The sequence below is a fragment of the Elaeis guineensis genome, chromosome 15 (assembly GCF_000442705.2).
Source record: "Elaeis guineensis isolate ETL-2024a chromosome 15, EG11, whole genome shotgun sequence".
Taxonomy (NCBI): domain Eukaryota; kingdom Viridiplantae; phylum Streptophyta; class Magnoliopsida; order Arecales; family Arecaceae; genus Elaeis; species Elaeis guineensis.
Window position 1 is genome coordinate 59,943,221 of NC_026007.2, and position 16,321 is coordinate 59,959,541.

At 40.9% G+C, this 16,321-nt stretch overlaps 1 protein-coding gene across 3 annotated transcripts; it reads left to right on the forward strand.

Moving 5' to 3' along the window:
- Positions 1–430: 430 nt before the first annotated feature.
- LOC105058099 (putative methylesterase 11, chloroplastic) lies at positions 431–15,321 on the forward strand. 3 transcript variants are annotated; one of them, XM_073249635.1, is made up of 6 exons: positions 431–943; positions 2,166–2,402; positions 8,186–8,329; positions 8,734–8,865; positions 8,993–9,312; positions 15,031–15,321. In XM_073249635.1, the coding sequence occupies exons 1-5, from the start codon at positions 569–571 to the stop codon at positions 9,278–9,280; spliced, it is 1,176 nt and encodes a 391-aa protein (XP_073105736.1). In that variant the 5' UTR covers positions 431–568; the 3' UTR covers positions 9,281–9,312; positions 15,031–15,321. The 3 variants fall into 3 exon arrangements, with proteins under 3 accessions (XP_073105736.1, XP_019710686.1, XP_010939193.1); XM_010940891.4 differs by lacking the exon at positions 15,031–15,321 and having other exon boundaries at positions 432–943; positions 8,993–9,477; XM_019855127.3 differs by lacking the exons at positions 8,186–8,329; positions 15,031–15,321 and having other exon boundaries at positions 8,993–9,477.
- The last annotated feature ends 1,000 nt before the right edge of the window (positions 15,322–16,321 follow it).

Below are 16,321 nucleotides of genomic sequence, written 5' to 3' on the forward strand. Positions count from 1 at the left end.
TGCACCAAAAGAATCCAACCATCCGATCGGCAAACCTCTGCATTGCTCTGCGTACTTTAAATGAACAGCTCCTCGAAACACCCAACCGTGACATCTTTCTTTTTTGCTGTAATTCACACGTGGGACCCGTCCTTTGCAGGCTGGGTGCTAACGAGGTTATCAATTGGATGTCCGCTAATAATTTTCCTTTTTCGTCTCGGCGGTCCGGCGACGTCCCGTTGGCTCCCGCTCACGTAGCCGGCTTCCGCGAACGAAGGAATTCCAGCTTCGATTGGTCCGTATATACATTTAATATGCGTACTCTCCATCTGCCGTCCATGTCGCCTATCAGCAAATCTACGTTGCAAAACACACTCTCGCATATAATCGTTTAGTGGCGATTGGAAATTAAAACTATTTATTTTCGATAGAAAGTATAAATAAGTATGCGTTCTCTCCCGTCAAGCGCCCTTCTGTCTTCTGTGTGAAAGCTCCGAGCGGAAGAAGACGAGATGGAGAAGCCAAAACGGTAAAGAAATCCCTAAAAACCCGAACTTTGCCGTAGATTTTCCCTCCTCATGCGGAGGCGATGGGATCGTTGGTCTCCTGCTTCTCTGCCGCGGAGGAGACCAAACGGCCGCCTCCGCCCCACCGGCGCTCGGTCTTGAACGCCCCGCCGAAGGCGGCCCGGGGCCTCGGTTCGAGCGAGCGGTGGAGTAAGGGGCGGGCAGGGAGGAAGGAGCGGGCCGAGGAGGCCATGATTCACGAGCAGGCGGCGGCGGCGGCGGAGGCGGCGCCGGCGCTGCTCGCCCCGCAGAACGGCGGGGTTCTGCCATTTGACCGGTCGTCATCGCTGCGGTATCCAGGCCATGGGCAGAAGAAGCAGGCGCTTCCGAGGAGCTCCAGCTCGCGGGCAAGGTCTTTCACTGACCAGGTCGTCCAGCCCCAGCAGCTCGTCAATCAGGTGAGCTGAATGACTTGCCCCGAACTCATTGTTCTTCTTATTAACTGATGCTAAATTTAATGTTTTTGTTGAAAAGTTTTGATTTTGATAGTTTTTCATTGTAGTTGAATTAATAATATGGTGTTGATTATATTTTGAAGCATTATGTAAGTGAAAAAAGAGAGAGACATTTTCCCCCTTTTTTGGGGTTTGCTGCATTTTATTGCTGTTTTTTGAAATAAATTCTAGGATTTCGATTAATTATGCTTTGGCCATTTTTTTCCCCCGATTTAGGACGGCATACATTTATTCACCCTGTTTGAAAGGGCATGTTAAATTATGCAATTTGGAGTATTTTATAAATATTTCTTCGGGAAGAGTTTAGTTTATATAGTTTATGGAAGGAAGGGGGAGACCTTAACCTTTTGGTTTTGGAGAGGCTGTGAGAACTATTGTATATTAATACTTGTCCTTTTTACTTAAAAGAGTAATTTTATTACGTTCACTTGCTTTTAAACTGTGTGCTTGCATCTAATTTGACGTGTTTCATTTTGTCGGTGATCTCTTACTTATTGTGGACTTCTGACTCGGTGGTCAAATCAGCTACTTGTATGAGAATATTACATCCACTGTTCTTTTTGTGCACTCAAATTTATTGGGCTCAGATGATTCTTTCATTCACTTGAACAGCTTGTTGTTGATAGAAAACCACATGTTCTCTGTAGAATTAAATATCCATAAGAGAATAAGACCAATTATGAATGGTGAGCCTTTATTTTTTCATCTGATATGGCCTTTTTTTCTCTACTTAGTTTATGTTAGATTTAGCGGTTTACCATATTTGACCCAGAAGCATCCTTATCTACTACTTCAGCTTCCTGCCTTATCCTTTCTAATAGATTTTCACTAGGATAATGATGTGGTCTTTTAATGTTATCATTCATGATGCTTGACAATAGGAATCTTTTCATCAGTGGTGAATCCTTGTCTCTTTTCATGATAAACACCAAGGCACATTTTTTTAACCTCAATCTCATAGATTATATGGAAATTCTTTCTATTTTTAATTGAAAAAAGAGGTGAGCTAGCCCCAACTGTTTACCACCACTGCCATGAAAAAAAAAAAAGGCTACAGAATGTCGTATTGTAAAGTGGAGATGTAATGAACTATTTATAAATTTCTCCTCTCTTTATTATGCAATTTTCATATTTTGACTTCCAATGAACTTTTCTTATGATACAGGATCTGAAGATTGACAATTTGGAGACCAACCATTTTGTTCTTGTTCATGGAGGTGGTTTTGGTGCTTGGTGCTGGTACAAAACTATAGCACTTTTGGAAGACTCTGGGTTTAAAGTCAATGCTATAGATCTCACAGGTTCTGGAATCCATTCTTTTGATACAAACAAAATCACAACTCTTCCTGAATATGTACAGCCGCTTACTAGTTTTCTTGAATCACTAGGCGATGGAGAGAAGGTTTGTTTTCTTCCCATTTTGATAGAATATCGTGCATCTCTACAGTCTGTATCATAAGATATGGTGAATTCAGAATGCTTTACTTGAAGAAGAAATCATTAGTTGGTATAATGACATCAGTTGCCACATCCCAAAAACACTACATTGACTGTTCTCTTAAGAGGACAGTTTTTGTGACAACAACTATATAAAACCATCCTAAAATAACTGTGCTATCATCTGCTATGATTATATCTGCAGATGATGTTCATAAGGTGCAGACAAATATTGACTGTGTATTGTTCAAATTATGTCTCTGAGGTCAACATTGACTGTTTGGTTGAACAGTTGCTGTAACAATTTAGGACTTCATTCAAAAAAATCAGCCAGAAGGTGTTATTTGGACTTCTTGGCCCTGTATAAGTATCCAAGATCTTCCCAGTGAATAACCGATGTAAAATTAAATACATGTCCGTACAGATCCTCACATACTCTCCCCATTTAAGCCCTGGCATCCTCGTCAAGCTATGAGTCCAAATCCATATCTCCATTCACAAGCATCATGATCGGCTTATGGTTAGCGCTAATGAACCCATGCTGCAGTATTCCCTAATCGACATAGGCTATGGACCGGATTGGTTCTGATACCATTTGTAATACATTAGGACCTCATCCAAAAAAGCCAGCCAAAATGTATTATTTGGATTCTTTGATCTTGTATAAGCATTCAAGATCTTTTCAGCGAATAACCGATGTAGAACTAAATATACGCCTGTACAGGTCCTCACAGCTGCCATATTCTTTTTTGTCCTCCTTTTAGCTTTTAAAAAATCCTTGTGCTCATCTGTTTTTAATACAAAAATGGTGTTTTATAGATTAAGACATGAGCGCATGGGAGCTACTGCCCTTATGGAGGACTTGGATCTAACCTATCATTTTGAGGAGTGGATTTCTCATCATTGAACTACCCATGCTTAACATCTACACTTGTAGTGTAATCACATTATCGATTGGATTGTATTATAAAACATAACTATTGTGAAAGTGAGCAATATTTGCACATGTATAACCTATATTTTCTTTAAGTTTTATCATCTCTAAAAAGGATCATGGTAATTATTTTGCACCAACCTCGGTTGGTTTGGTGGACCTTAGCATTGCATACAACAAATTCGAGATGTTCTTAAGGAGGCTTTCATCAATTCATTTTGGGATATACTTTTAGTATGGAGAAAACCTTTTTTTTTTGGAAAGAAAACTATTATGTCTATATAAATTCAGCTAGTCCTTGGTTGGTTTAGCCCTAGATTCATGTGTTTGTAAATAAATTGTGTATTCACGTCATTTCAATTTACTTTTTTTTTTTTAAGTATCGTAACCTTAGAACAAACTTTATCCATCAATGTGTGGTCAGATTTGTAGATCAAGGTGCAACCTGTCAAAAATTAATCATATTACTGTGACCAACTTTCAACTCAGCATCAACTCACTAAGTTCAGCTGTTAGGAAAGCGTAACTAATAACCAGGGAGTGCCTTCTACGCCCACACCCCAACCCCACCCTAAACTGGGAAAGATTCTGGACAAGAGGGAAAAGCCTATTGAAAAGGACTCTTATAATCCATCAGTTACATTTAAGGATGACTGCTCTGTAGTGATATCTTGCGCTGCTTGGTAATCTTAGCTTCTATACTGTCATTTGATTTTACTTTTCAGAACTTTAACTAATTTTACATTAATGTCAAATATTAAAAGATTACAAATTAGTCAGGATATCAAAAGATTATGTTAGGATTTGACGTCTCAAGATTCAGTCCACATTGAGCCCACAGCGAGGTTCGCGGCGAAAAACGGAGTCCAACAAGACTAAGATCACCTGAAACGGAGCTCGAATGGAGGAGATACGAACTTTTGAAGTCGGCACGAGAATCGAGGCGGCGGAGGACCGCCGGCGACCAGCTGCGGGCGGCAGCGGCGCGGCCGCAGGCAGCGGCGCGGCCGCAGGCAGCGGCGGGCGGCAGCGGCGCGGCCGCAGGCAGCGGCGCGCGGGACGCGCCACCCAGGCCCGCGGCCCCTTTGCCCCGGTCCACCGTGGACCTGACGGTCCACAACGGGGCCTGTGGACCGCGTGGGCATTTTCCATGCATTTCTCGCGGTCCACGGCACTATTCCGTGGACCGGAGCGCTATCCGACGGCATGGGTGGCTCCCGGTCTTAATCGGACGGTCTGGGACGTGATTTGGGTTGATTAAGGAGTCCTAATCATGATCTAAGTCGTGATTAAGGTCTATAAAAGTCCTGTGCATGAAACAGAGAGGTAAGTGGTTCGAGTTTCTCGCCGTACAGCGCCGTACGAACCCGAGAAGAGAGAGAGGCGGAAGCGTTGCTGTGAGAGAAGGAGCAGGAGGCTCCTGGATAGCGGTCGCCAGGCTCTTCAGGGGTTCAGGGGATCTCCAAGAGAGAGAGAGCTTTTGTGAGGGGAACTTCTAGTGAGAGAGAATTGGGTGTACAAGGGTTGAGGGTGAGGTCTCCTCTTGTAAAATTTTCTTTTCATAGTGAAATTTGCATGCCCCATGGAGGCGAGCCCTTTTGTGGCTGATCCACGTATTTTGATTGTTTTTCTTTTGTTTTGTTTCTTCTTTCTTCTTGCTGCATCGCGTGGTATTGAAAAGATCTTGTGAGGTGGTGTCCTGGTCAGACATCCACCCAACAAGTGGTATCAGAGCAAGGCGGTACAAGGACGCAGATTGCAGTGGTGGTGAGCAAGACTGAAGATGGAAAAAACAGGAACAATCAAGATGGAGATCAACAAGTTCGATGGTAAGAGCAATTTCTCCTTGTGGCAGGCAAGGATGAAGGATGTGCTCATCCAACAGGGGTTGATCGATGCTCTCTTGTGCGATGAGAAGCCGACCACCATGGAGGTGCGGGATTGGAAACGACTACAAATGCAGGCGGTGAGTACCATCCGCATATACCTGGCGGATGAGGTGGTGATCCATGTGCTGAGCGAGACTTCCCCGACGGTGCTGTGGTCGAAGCTCGAGGAGTTGTACATGGCGAAGTCTCTCACCAACACTCTTTTCCTCCGGAGGCAGTTTTACCAACTGCGGATGACTGAGGGATAGAGCGTGCAGGAGCATTTGAGCCACTTCCAGAAGATCCTCACCGACCTTCTCAGCGTTGGTGAGAATGTTGAGGAGAAGATCAGGGCGCTGGTTTTGCTGGCGTCGCTTCCCCCTTCGTACGAGTCCTTGGTGACTGCTCTTCTAGTGGGGAAGAGCACTATCAAGATGGACGAGGTCACCGCGGCGATACTCCAGAACGAGGTTCTTAGGAGGAAAAACCCAGCTTCGAGCTCAGGTGGCGGTAGCTCAGCTTTGGTGGCTTTTGGAGGAGCAGGAGGCGGTAAACGGAGCGACAGGAGATCGCAACGAGGGCGGTCAAGTCCAGGAGGGACTTGAGCAAAACCAGGTGTTACCGGTGTGAGGAGTTGGGGCATCTAGCCAGAGATTGCCCTCAACTTAAAAATCGGACGGTGGCTGCTGTAGCGACAGCCGGCAGCGATTCAGATGGAGATGTCCTGGAGATATCTGACGAGGTATCTACTTCTTCCCAGCAGTGGATATTAGATTCTGCATGCCCTTATCATGTGTGTTGCAGAGAGGAGCAGTTTGACTCCCTGGAGAACAGTGAGAGCACTGTATATCTGCCGGATGGATCGAGCTGTGCGATCAGAGGCATTGGGACGGTCAGCTGGAGGACATATGATGGTGCAGTGAGGAGATTGGGGGAGGTCCGATACATATCCGATTTCAGGCAGAATCTTATCTCACTTAGCAGACTGGATTCGAGAGGCTACAGGATGGTAGCTGGTGGAGGAATTCTGAGGGTGCTACGCGGCGATAGGATTGTGCTGGAGGGGAAGAAGGGGAGCAGAGGACATTATTACCTGGCAGGGAGCCCAGTACGAGGTGGAGCTTCGGGAGCCAAGTGGAGCCCAGAGCGAGGTGGAGCTCCAGGAGGCGGATCGGGCACGAGACAGGAGACTCAGGAGGACGAGAGGCGACGTCGCAAGGTGAGATTCCTATTGCCGCAGGATGATGCCCCGAGCAGGTCTTAGGTCAGGAGGAGCACAGCATATGAAGGAGATGGGATCGAGCAGTCTGGCTCGACTCCCATGTATGTCCATCCATGATCAGTAGGCGATTGCCCCAGGACATGGGGGCGAGGAGATCTAGAAGCTCTCGGAGTTTGGAGGAGGCCGAATATCGAGTCGAGGTGAAGATTGTTAGAATTTGACGTCTCGAGATTCAGCCCACATTGAGCCCACAGCGAGGTTCGCGGTGAAAAACGGAGTCCAACGAGACCAAGATCACCTGAAACGGAGCTCGGATGGAGGAGATACGAGCTTTTGAAGTCGGCACGAGAATCGAGACGGCGGAGGACCGCCGGCGACCGGCGGCGGGCGGCAGCGGCGCGGCCGCAGGCGGCGGCGCGAGGGACGCACGACCCAGGCCCGTGCGGGACGCGCGACCCAGGCCCGCGGCCCCTTTGCCCCGGTCCACCGTGGACTTGGCGGTCCACAGCGGGGCTTGTGGACCGCGTGGGCATTTTCCACGGGTTTCTCACGGTCCACGGCACTATTCCGTGGATCGGAGCGCGATCCGACGGCATGGGTGGCTCCCGATCTTGATTGGACGGTCTGGGACGTGATTTGGTTTGATTAAGGAGTTCTAATCATGATCTAAGTCGTGATTAAGGTCTATAAAAGCCCTGTGCATGAAACAGAGAGGTAAGTGGTTCGGATTTCTCGCCGTACAGCGCCGTACAAACCCGAGAAGAGAGAGAGAGGCGGAAGCGTTACTGTGAGAGAAGGAGCGGGAGGCTCCTGGACAGCGGTCGCCAGGCTCTTCAGGGGTTCAGGGGGTCTCCAAGAGAGAGAGAGCTTTTGTGAGGGAAACTTCTAGTGAGAGAGAATTGGGTGTACAAGGGTTGAGGGTGAGGTCTCCTCTTGTAAAATTTTTTTTTCATAGTGAAGTTTGCATGCCCCGTGGAGGCGAGCCCTTTTGTGACTGATCCACGTATTTTGATTGTTTTTCTTTTGTTTTGTTTCTTCTTTCTTCCTGCTGCATCGCGTGGTACTGAAAAGATCTTGTGAGGTGGTATCCTGGTCAGACATCCATCCAACAGATTAATTTATAAAATTTATTTTCTTTATCTTTATTCATGTATAGCTGCCATTGTAAAAATCATGTGAACCTTGTGGCTTTAAGAGGTGTTACAACATTGTTAGTGAAGCCTTCTAACTACTGGGAGTCAGGACTTCTTTTGATTTTATAATATCTTGTTTTCTTTTTCTTCAACATATACTGCAGTTGTTGTGAAATCATGCAAACTTTGCAGGTTAAAGAGGTGCTAAAACATTGTTAGGAAAGTTACCCAGCCATCTAAATATGGAATTTAGGACATTCTGAATCCAATAGGGATAGAGTTACTTGCATTATTTATGGGTTTGATTTGGTTATGTTTAGTTCTGCCTACACTACCTGGTTCTAATTTTTACCGGAAACATGGGATGTTGGGAAAGGATGTACCGAGAATGTCCTTTACCAGAACTTTATGTGAATGAGCCTAGATAAATAACTTTGTAAAAGATGAAGCAAGGAAGTTATTATGATATTCTCAAGAAATACCTTATAAGTTGTTGTTGCATTCCTAGAACTTGTACTAGCAATACAATTGCTGGAGATATTCCTCATGAATGCTGATTTTGGAAGTTATTTTTGAGTTTGCATTCTGCAGGTGATTTTGGTGGGACATGATTTTGGTGGTGCTTGTATATCATATGCTATGGAAATGTTTCCTTCTAAGATTGCTAAAGCTGTTTTCCTCTGTGCTGCCATGCTGACAAGTGGGCAGAGTACTCTTGATATGTTCTCACAACAGGTCTCCATCCATCCTTGTAATATCCCTGGATACAAATTCAGTAAGACATGAGCATCTCACTAAATCTAGTCTTAGGGAAAATAGGTGGATATTTTGAGTTCCCACATCTGATTTTTGCTCAAAGAATGCTTGGTTCAGACATCACAATATGGTTCTGGGGGTCTTTGGTATAGGATTTTGAAGATATATTTGGGATCATAGGGCATTGAGTACCCAAATGCAAATCAGAACTACAAGATTAATTCTAATTTAGAGTTTTGTTGGATGACATTACCCCAGATTTAAATCAAAGTTGATCCAAGCAATCACCCAATTTATATACAAACTCGGAGTGGGTTCTTGTGGCCTTTATTTTTATTTATTGAGTCATTTAATTTAATTTCTAACATGAGCTGCTATTGTAGGCAGATACAAACGATCTAATGCAGCAGGCTCAAATTTTTGTATATGCAAATGGAAATGACCACCCCCCTACAGCTATTGATCTCAACAAGTCGTCATTGAAAGAATTGCTGTTTAATCAAAGTCCTGCCAAGGTATGTGCTAATGTTTGTTTGTTTGAGGCTGTGAGCATTACTGGAAATCTTGTTCTCGTTTGGAGTTACTTTGATCAGACAAATGCTTCCATTGACTCCTTTCAACACTTTTCATGTGTTCTTGAAGGATGTCGCCTTAGCTTTAGTTTCCATGAGGCCTATTCCATTTGCTCCAGTGCTGGAGAAACTCTCACTCACAGACAAGAACTATGGCTCAGTGAGGAGATTCTACATAGAGACCACTGAGGACAATGCCTTACTCATCTCTCTCCAGCAGAACATGTGCAGCTCCAATCCCCCCGAGAGGATTTTTAGGCTAAAGGGTGCCGATCATTCCCCCTTCTTCTCGAAGCCCCAAGCTCTAAACAAGCTCTTGATTGAGATATCAAAGATCACCTCACCTGAGGCCCAGTGAGCTACTTGTGGTCCAACATTCTTCCATGCAAGGTGGGGTTTGTATGTAAAATTGAGCATATGCAGTTGACCTGATAATTTCTTGGTACGCATACAAAAGGGTGTGGCATCAATCTGTCCAGCAACTGCGTTTCTAGAATGGTGGTTCTTATCACCTGCTGACTCCTAGGAAAGTAGGTTCTTTTGGCCATTCCATTAGATCTTGTTTCTCTTCCAAGATTTGATGATTCACAGGTATATGTATGTGAGAACCACTCCCTTTGGACCTGGTTCGCACTGAAGCCGGCATCCCTCGCCGACTTCATTAAAAACCGAAAAAAAAATCATAGGGAAGGGGGGAGACGAAGCGATATTTGACTAGAATAAGGGAACCTTGTTTCAAGTTGATCTATGACCGATGAAGGGGGAAGAATTGGGATGAGACATGCTAGCGAGACCCGACCTTAGCCGAGGGAGATTGGGTCAATCTTGTCCCGTCCCTCCTTTATTTAAACCCCATATCTCTCAATAAAATCCTCATCGAAACCTCTATCATCCTCTTTCTTCTTCTTCTTCTTCCCCATCTCCGGCAACCACCATGTGATCGTTCCGAGTGCTGCCACCTTCTCTAGAAACCCTAACTCTTCTTTCCAATCCCTAACATACCTGTGCGGAGGGATTTTGGGTAGGAGAACCATCGAAAATCCACCTTGTCGGCTGCTACTGTCACCATCGCTGTCTCCGGTAAGTTCTCTCTTTCCTCCTTTTCTCTTTCCGATCCTAGGGTAGAGCCTCTTCTTTTTTTTGGTGCAGTCCTCGATCATCTTTGATCGACTGCTGCCTCCGATCATCGTCGCACTGCCACCCTCAGTCGGTCTGGTTGCTTCAATGTCGAAACCCCCATCTCCAGTCAACCTCCATGAAATCCCCAGAGGTCCCGATTTCGATAAAGAGAGAGAGAAATAAAGAAAGGAAAGAAATAAACAGAGAAGAGAAAAAGAAAGAGAGAGGGAGAGGGATGGGTTTAATCGGGTCTTTTTGTTTGGACCCAACTCAGTTGAGTCTAGATCAACTCGAATTGTATAGATTCGATTTAAGAATTTAACCTAAATTTAGACTGAGACCTAGGCCACATTGAGAGTATCTTTTTATTTCATCTCAATTTTTTTCGATTTGAATATTAATTATCTATTATTTATTTATGCTAGATCCTTTGTCCTCGGAAGAATATCAGATCTAAAGATCGGATTAAGAATATTATAGAATTTTGGGTCTGATCAACTATAAATTTTCTTTTATCTCTGAGTTATTTTGTGCATATTCATGTGTTTAAAATTAAATTCTGTAAATAAAAATTATTTAAAAATTTAAAAATTTAAAAAGATTTGAAAGTATGTATTTATGCATGAAAAGTAATTTAAAATGTTGGATCAAGGATGGCATCATTTTTGCATGGTTTCAAACTGGAAAAGAGATGAGTTCTTGATTTTAATAATTGCATGATCTTTAAATTATATATGTTTCTTATAAAATTCTTGAATAAAATTATTTTTCTATTTCTAAAAATGAGGTGTGAAAAGCTTGATTTGATATTATTATGAAAAACTGGTATGATGATATATGAGAGAAATTGGTTACTATGAAAATTATGAAAAAAATTCTGTAGCTGACTATGCTTCGAGTCTAGCCGACGGAATTGATCGTTGGCTACACGTCAAAAAGTATTTCTTTCAGGCCTAGTTAGTTGAAGCTAATCACTGACAGAGCTAGTTCTTTCGGACCTAGTCAGTTGAGGCTGATCACTGGCACGTGCTGATGCATCGCGTATATATTTCAGAACTAGTCTCTTTGTCTTATCACGGGATTAATCGTAGCTATATGAATCAGAGCTAGTTTCTTTCAGGCCTAGTCAGTCGAGGTTGATCGCTGGCATACGGTGATGCATCACGTGTTTATTATTTAGGAGCTAGTCTCTCTCGGACCTTGTCATGGGGCTGATCGTGACCATAGTCACCAAAGACTGAGAGGAGATTTTTGAATCTTTATTAAATTATATGGTATGTTTCAAAGAAAAATTATCTTGTTACATATTATTGTTATATGATTATTTTTTTAAAAATTAGTTATGCTTGATCCCTCAAAGATGTTGGTAATTTACTGAGCTCGTAAAGTTCACACATTTTTCTATTTTTTTTTAGATCTAGAAGAATTCTATGAGACTTGGGATCGAATAGTGAGATGCATAGTAGGTTTGGCATATTCTTTAGGGTCTTGTCCTAAGAATTATGCGGCCATCATGTGTCCGATCTAGATGCTGGATTCAAAGCGTAATAGAGTGGTATCAGAACTTAGATTAAAGATCATAAGAACTTAGATTAGTGAGAGTAGGGTAGAATTAGGATCTTGATTGATTTTGGATGTTTAAAATCGATTAAATTATTACATGATGTATAAGTTCCCCTTATGGATATAAATTAAAAGAGAAAGTCAGAGGTTAAATAATTGATATAGGAGGAAATATATATTAAGTAATATAGATTGGTTGTTTTATAGATTTATTTTGAAAATTTAATTTGATGTGATAGCAATCTTGAATCTATTGAAAGTCATTTTGAGTTAGGAGACTATAGTTGTTTTGATTGATAAAGAGAATATAAAAAAATAAGCAAATGATTACTCTAGGATATTATGAATAAGAAAGACTTCTACAATCATGATAAAAATTTGGTTAAGAAGAATATTTTATTTATCTAATATTGTGAGAGGATCTTCTAAATTGATTCGTTTCTCTAATTATGATGTGCTAGCAATTTATAGGTTCATTAAGAAATTTTGGAAAATGTTAATCAGAGTTGCGCAGTGAAAGTGTGGTGGTTGAGTCATTTAAAATTGATCGAATGTATTGATTATAGTTTGAAATGTGTTATGATAAAATAGGCTCTTAATCATAAAGGAAATGTGAGTATGATAGATTCTTAAGCTAGTTATGATGTGACAATATTGACCATGCTAAGAAAAGTTTTGACCATCTTATATCTAAGATTAGTTGATTATTAATTAAATTTGATCTATTTGTCAAGTATCTGAATAATCGGTGCGATCCATTTTTTCTTTATGATCTCAACTCAGATATAGGAATAATGATATCAATACCTCATCTTCTTCGATTTATTTTTGTGATTTAATTTTAAGATCATTATGATGGATCATTGTTGCCTATAGCCATTACTACATAATCATTATCACTCTCACTATCATCTAATGATATGATTTTAATCAAGATGGGCCATTATCTTTTGTGAAATCAAAACTTCATCATTGTACTAGTATCAAATTCATTTCAAGCTTTATTGCAACACAATTGATATTAATTGATCTTGCAATAAAGTTTTTGCATCCAATTGATCCCAACTCAATCTCAAATGAACATGCAGAGTCTTGATCACTTAATGAGTGCTGATCCTATTATCTAATCTTAGTCTTAAACATGATAGAAAATTTTTGATTACACTGATTTCGATCGAGGAGAAATGTGATCTTTGATTGTATATCAAAGGGACAATTTCATAATTAACATGAAAATGCCGAACTGCAAGGTATTCTTGAAAAGAGTCTTTGCTTTAGTATAGAAGTGTGCATGAGTATTGTGATTGACTCGAGGGGTCAGATTGCTTGCGACCATTTTAGTAATGTGATCATATGTCTGGTTAACAGAAATGCCAAAATTGGACAAAATTATATATGTAATTTTTAGGGTTGAGCACCTTTAACTTAGAAAGATCTAGATTTTTTAAATTTCGAGGATGAATTTTTTTTAAAGGGGGAGAATGTGAGAACCAGTCCCTTTGGATTCGGTTTGCACTGAAGCTGGCATCCCTCGCCGACTTCATCAGAAATCGAAAAAAAAAAAGCAGGGAAGGGGGGAGACGAAGCCGTATTCGACTAGAATAGGGAAAACTTATTCTAAGTCAATCCATGGCCGATGAAGGGGAAAGAATTGGGATGAGACATGCTGGCGATGCCCGACCTTAGTCGAGGGAGATTGGGTCAATCTCATCCCATCCCTCCTCTATTTAAACCCCATACCTATCAATAAAATCCTTATCGAAACCCCTATCACCCTCTTTCTTCTTTTTCTTCTTCCCCATCTCGGACGGCCACCATGTGATCATGGCGAGTGCCGCCACCTCCTCTAGAAATCCTAACCCTTCTTCCCAAGCCCTAACATACATGTGCTGAGGGACTTTGGATAGGAGAACCACCAAAAGTCCACCTTGTAGGCTGCTACTGTCATCGTCACCGTCTACGATAAGTTCTCTCTTCCCTCCTTTTTTCTTTCCAGCCCTAGGGTAGAGCCTTTTCTTTTTTTTAGTACAGTCTTCGATCATCTTTGGCCGACTGCCGCCTCCGGCCATCATCATGCTGCCACCCTCAATCAATCTGACTACTTCAACACCAAAACCCCCATCTCTAGTCGACCTCCATGAAAATCCTAGAGGTCCTGATTTTGGTAAAGAGAGAGAGATAGAGAAAGGAAAGAAAGAAACATAGAAGCGAAAAAGAGAAATAGAGAGAGAGGGAGATGGATGGATTTAATCGAGTCTTTTTATTTGGATCCAACTCAGTTGAGTCTGGATCAACTCGAATTGTATAGATTCATTCAAAAATTTAACCTAAATCTAGACTTAGACTCAGGCCAGATTGAGAGTATCTTTCTATTTCATCTCAATTCTCTTCGATTCGAAGATTAATTAAACCTATTATTTATTTATGCTAGAGCCTTTGTCATCGGAAGAACCTCAGATCTAAAGATCAGACTAAGAATATTATAAAATTTTGGATCTGATCAACTATAAGTTTTCTTTTATCTTTGAGTTATTTTGTGCATATTCGTGTATTTAAAATTAAATTCTGTAAATAAAAATTATTTAAATATTTAAAAATTTAGAAAAATTTAAAAGTATGTATTTATGCATGAAAAGTAATTTAAAATGTTGGATGAAGTATGGCATCATTTTTGCATAGTTTCAAACTTGAAAAAAGATGAGTTCTTGGTTTTAATAATTACATGATCTTTAAATTATACATGTTTCTTATATAATTTTTGAATAAAATTATTTTTTTATTTCTAAAAATGAGGTGTGAAAAATTTGGTTTGATATTATTATGAAAAACTGGTATGATGATGTATGAGAGAAATTGATTACTATGAAAATTGTAAGAAAAACTCTCTAGTCGACTATGATTTGGGTCTAGCCAATGAGATTGATCGTTGGCCATACGTCAGAAACATGTTTCTTGCGGATCTAGCCAGTCGGAGCTGATCACTGGCAAAGCTAGTTCTTTCGGACCTAGCCAATTGGGGCTGATCACTAGCACACGCTGATGCATCGTGTGTATATTTTAGAACTAGTCTTTTTGCTTTGTCATGGGGTTAATCGTGGTCTTGTAAATCAGAGCTAGTTTTTTTCGAGCCTAGTCAGTTGAGACTGATCACTGGCACATGGTGATGCGTCACGTGTGTATTATTCAGAGACTAGTTTCTCTCAGATCTTATCACAGGACTGATCGTGGCCATAGTCACCAAAGACTGAGAGGAGATTTTTGGATATTTATTAAATTACATGGTATATTTCAAAGAAAAATTATCTTATTACATATTATTGTTATATGGTTATCTTTATGAAAATTAGTTATGTTTGATTCCTCAGAGAAGTTGATAATTTATTGAGCCCATAAGCTCACATCTTTTTCTATTTTTTTTGGATCCAGAAGAATTCTATGGGACTTGAGATCGCATAATGAGGTGCATAACAGGCCTGGCATATTCTTTAGAGCTTTGTCTGAAGGAATGTGCAGCCATCATGTATCCGATCTGAATGCTGGGTTCAGAATATGACAATATATATTTATGTGATTTTAGAATATGAACAATTTTGGCATTATTTGTTGGATGAACTATTGTTTGTGGTGTCATTATGTTTTTGTCATGGCATATATGGTTAGAAGAAAACTCCGAAGTACACCTGTAGAAAGTACTTCAAGCTTGCATAATCTAATCATCGAAGAATCAAACAATGAAATGATAGGATAAATAATTTATGAACTGCTGGAACTCATCATGTGGTAATATTGATATTTTTGCATCTCTCCTGATTTGGCCTTACTAATTCTAGAGGTTTTTGCTAGTGAACCTGGAAGTTCTCAGGATTGCAGGAGGATTTGAGGAAGGCAAAGAAGGCTGAAATGTTACTCTCAAACATCTGAATGGAGAATTTGAGTAGGGTTGATCTTTCATGTGCACCCAAATAAATTCTGGAAAAATTATCACACTTGTGCTTTCAATTCTAGTCTGCATAATGAGAGTTGAAGACTAATTTTTCATTCGAACACAAGTGAAATAGGTTCAGGATTTTGAACAACTCAAGCTAGCATTGGGAATAAAAATATCACTACTAGTAGTTAAGGTCAGAAGCACGAAATGCTCCATTCAAACTGCTATGGACATTTAGCCTTTTTATCTCCTTAACCATACATAGTTTTGTTTTACTGGCCTCCATCACATTTTAATCTCCACATTTCCATGTGCAAGTAGTTAGTTGTGAACATGGCATCCACTTGTAGGTCAATAAATAATTTGTGTTGCATATCTGATATAAGATGGTACTTTTAAATTTCTTGTATTTTTTAACACAATTATGCTCTAATTTAGAATATACATGCTAGCATAAACTAGAGTCCAAAGCTAGCAACAAAGCTTCCTCCTTGCTTTGCTGGAAAGAGGGTGCTACACCGACCTTACAATTCTTTAGCCTTTGAAGCATCCTGTAGTTGGTGACCTACAACTGCTCAAATTTCTACACCCCCCCCCCCCCCCCCCCCCAAAAAAAAAAAAAAAAAAAAAATCCCTTTCCTGCTTGCTTTGTGTTGTCTTTTTGATTTCCCATGATGGTATTGTTGCCATTCAGCTTTGTTTATTAAACTTCCTTTCATATGAACTACAAAGTGGTACAGAATTTAGTATACAGCATATAATCATTCTCAAGTCCATTAATTCTATCAA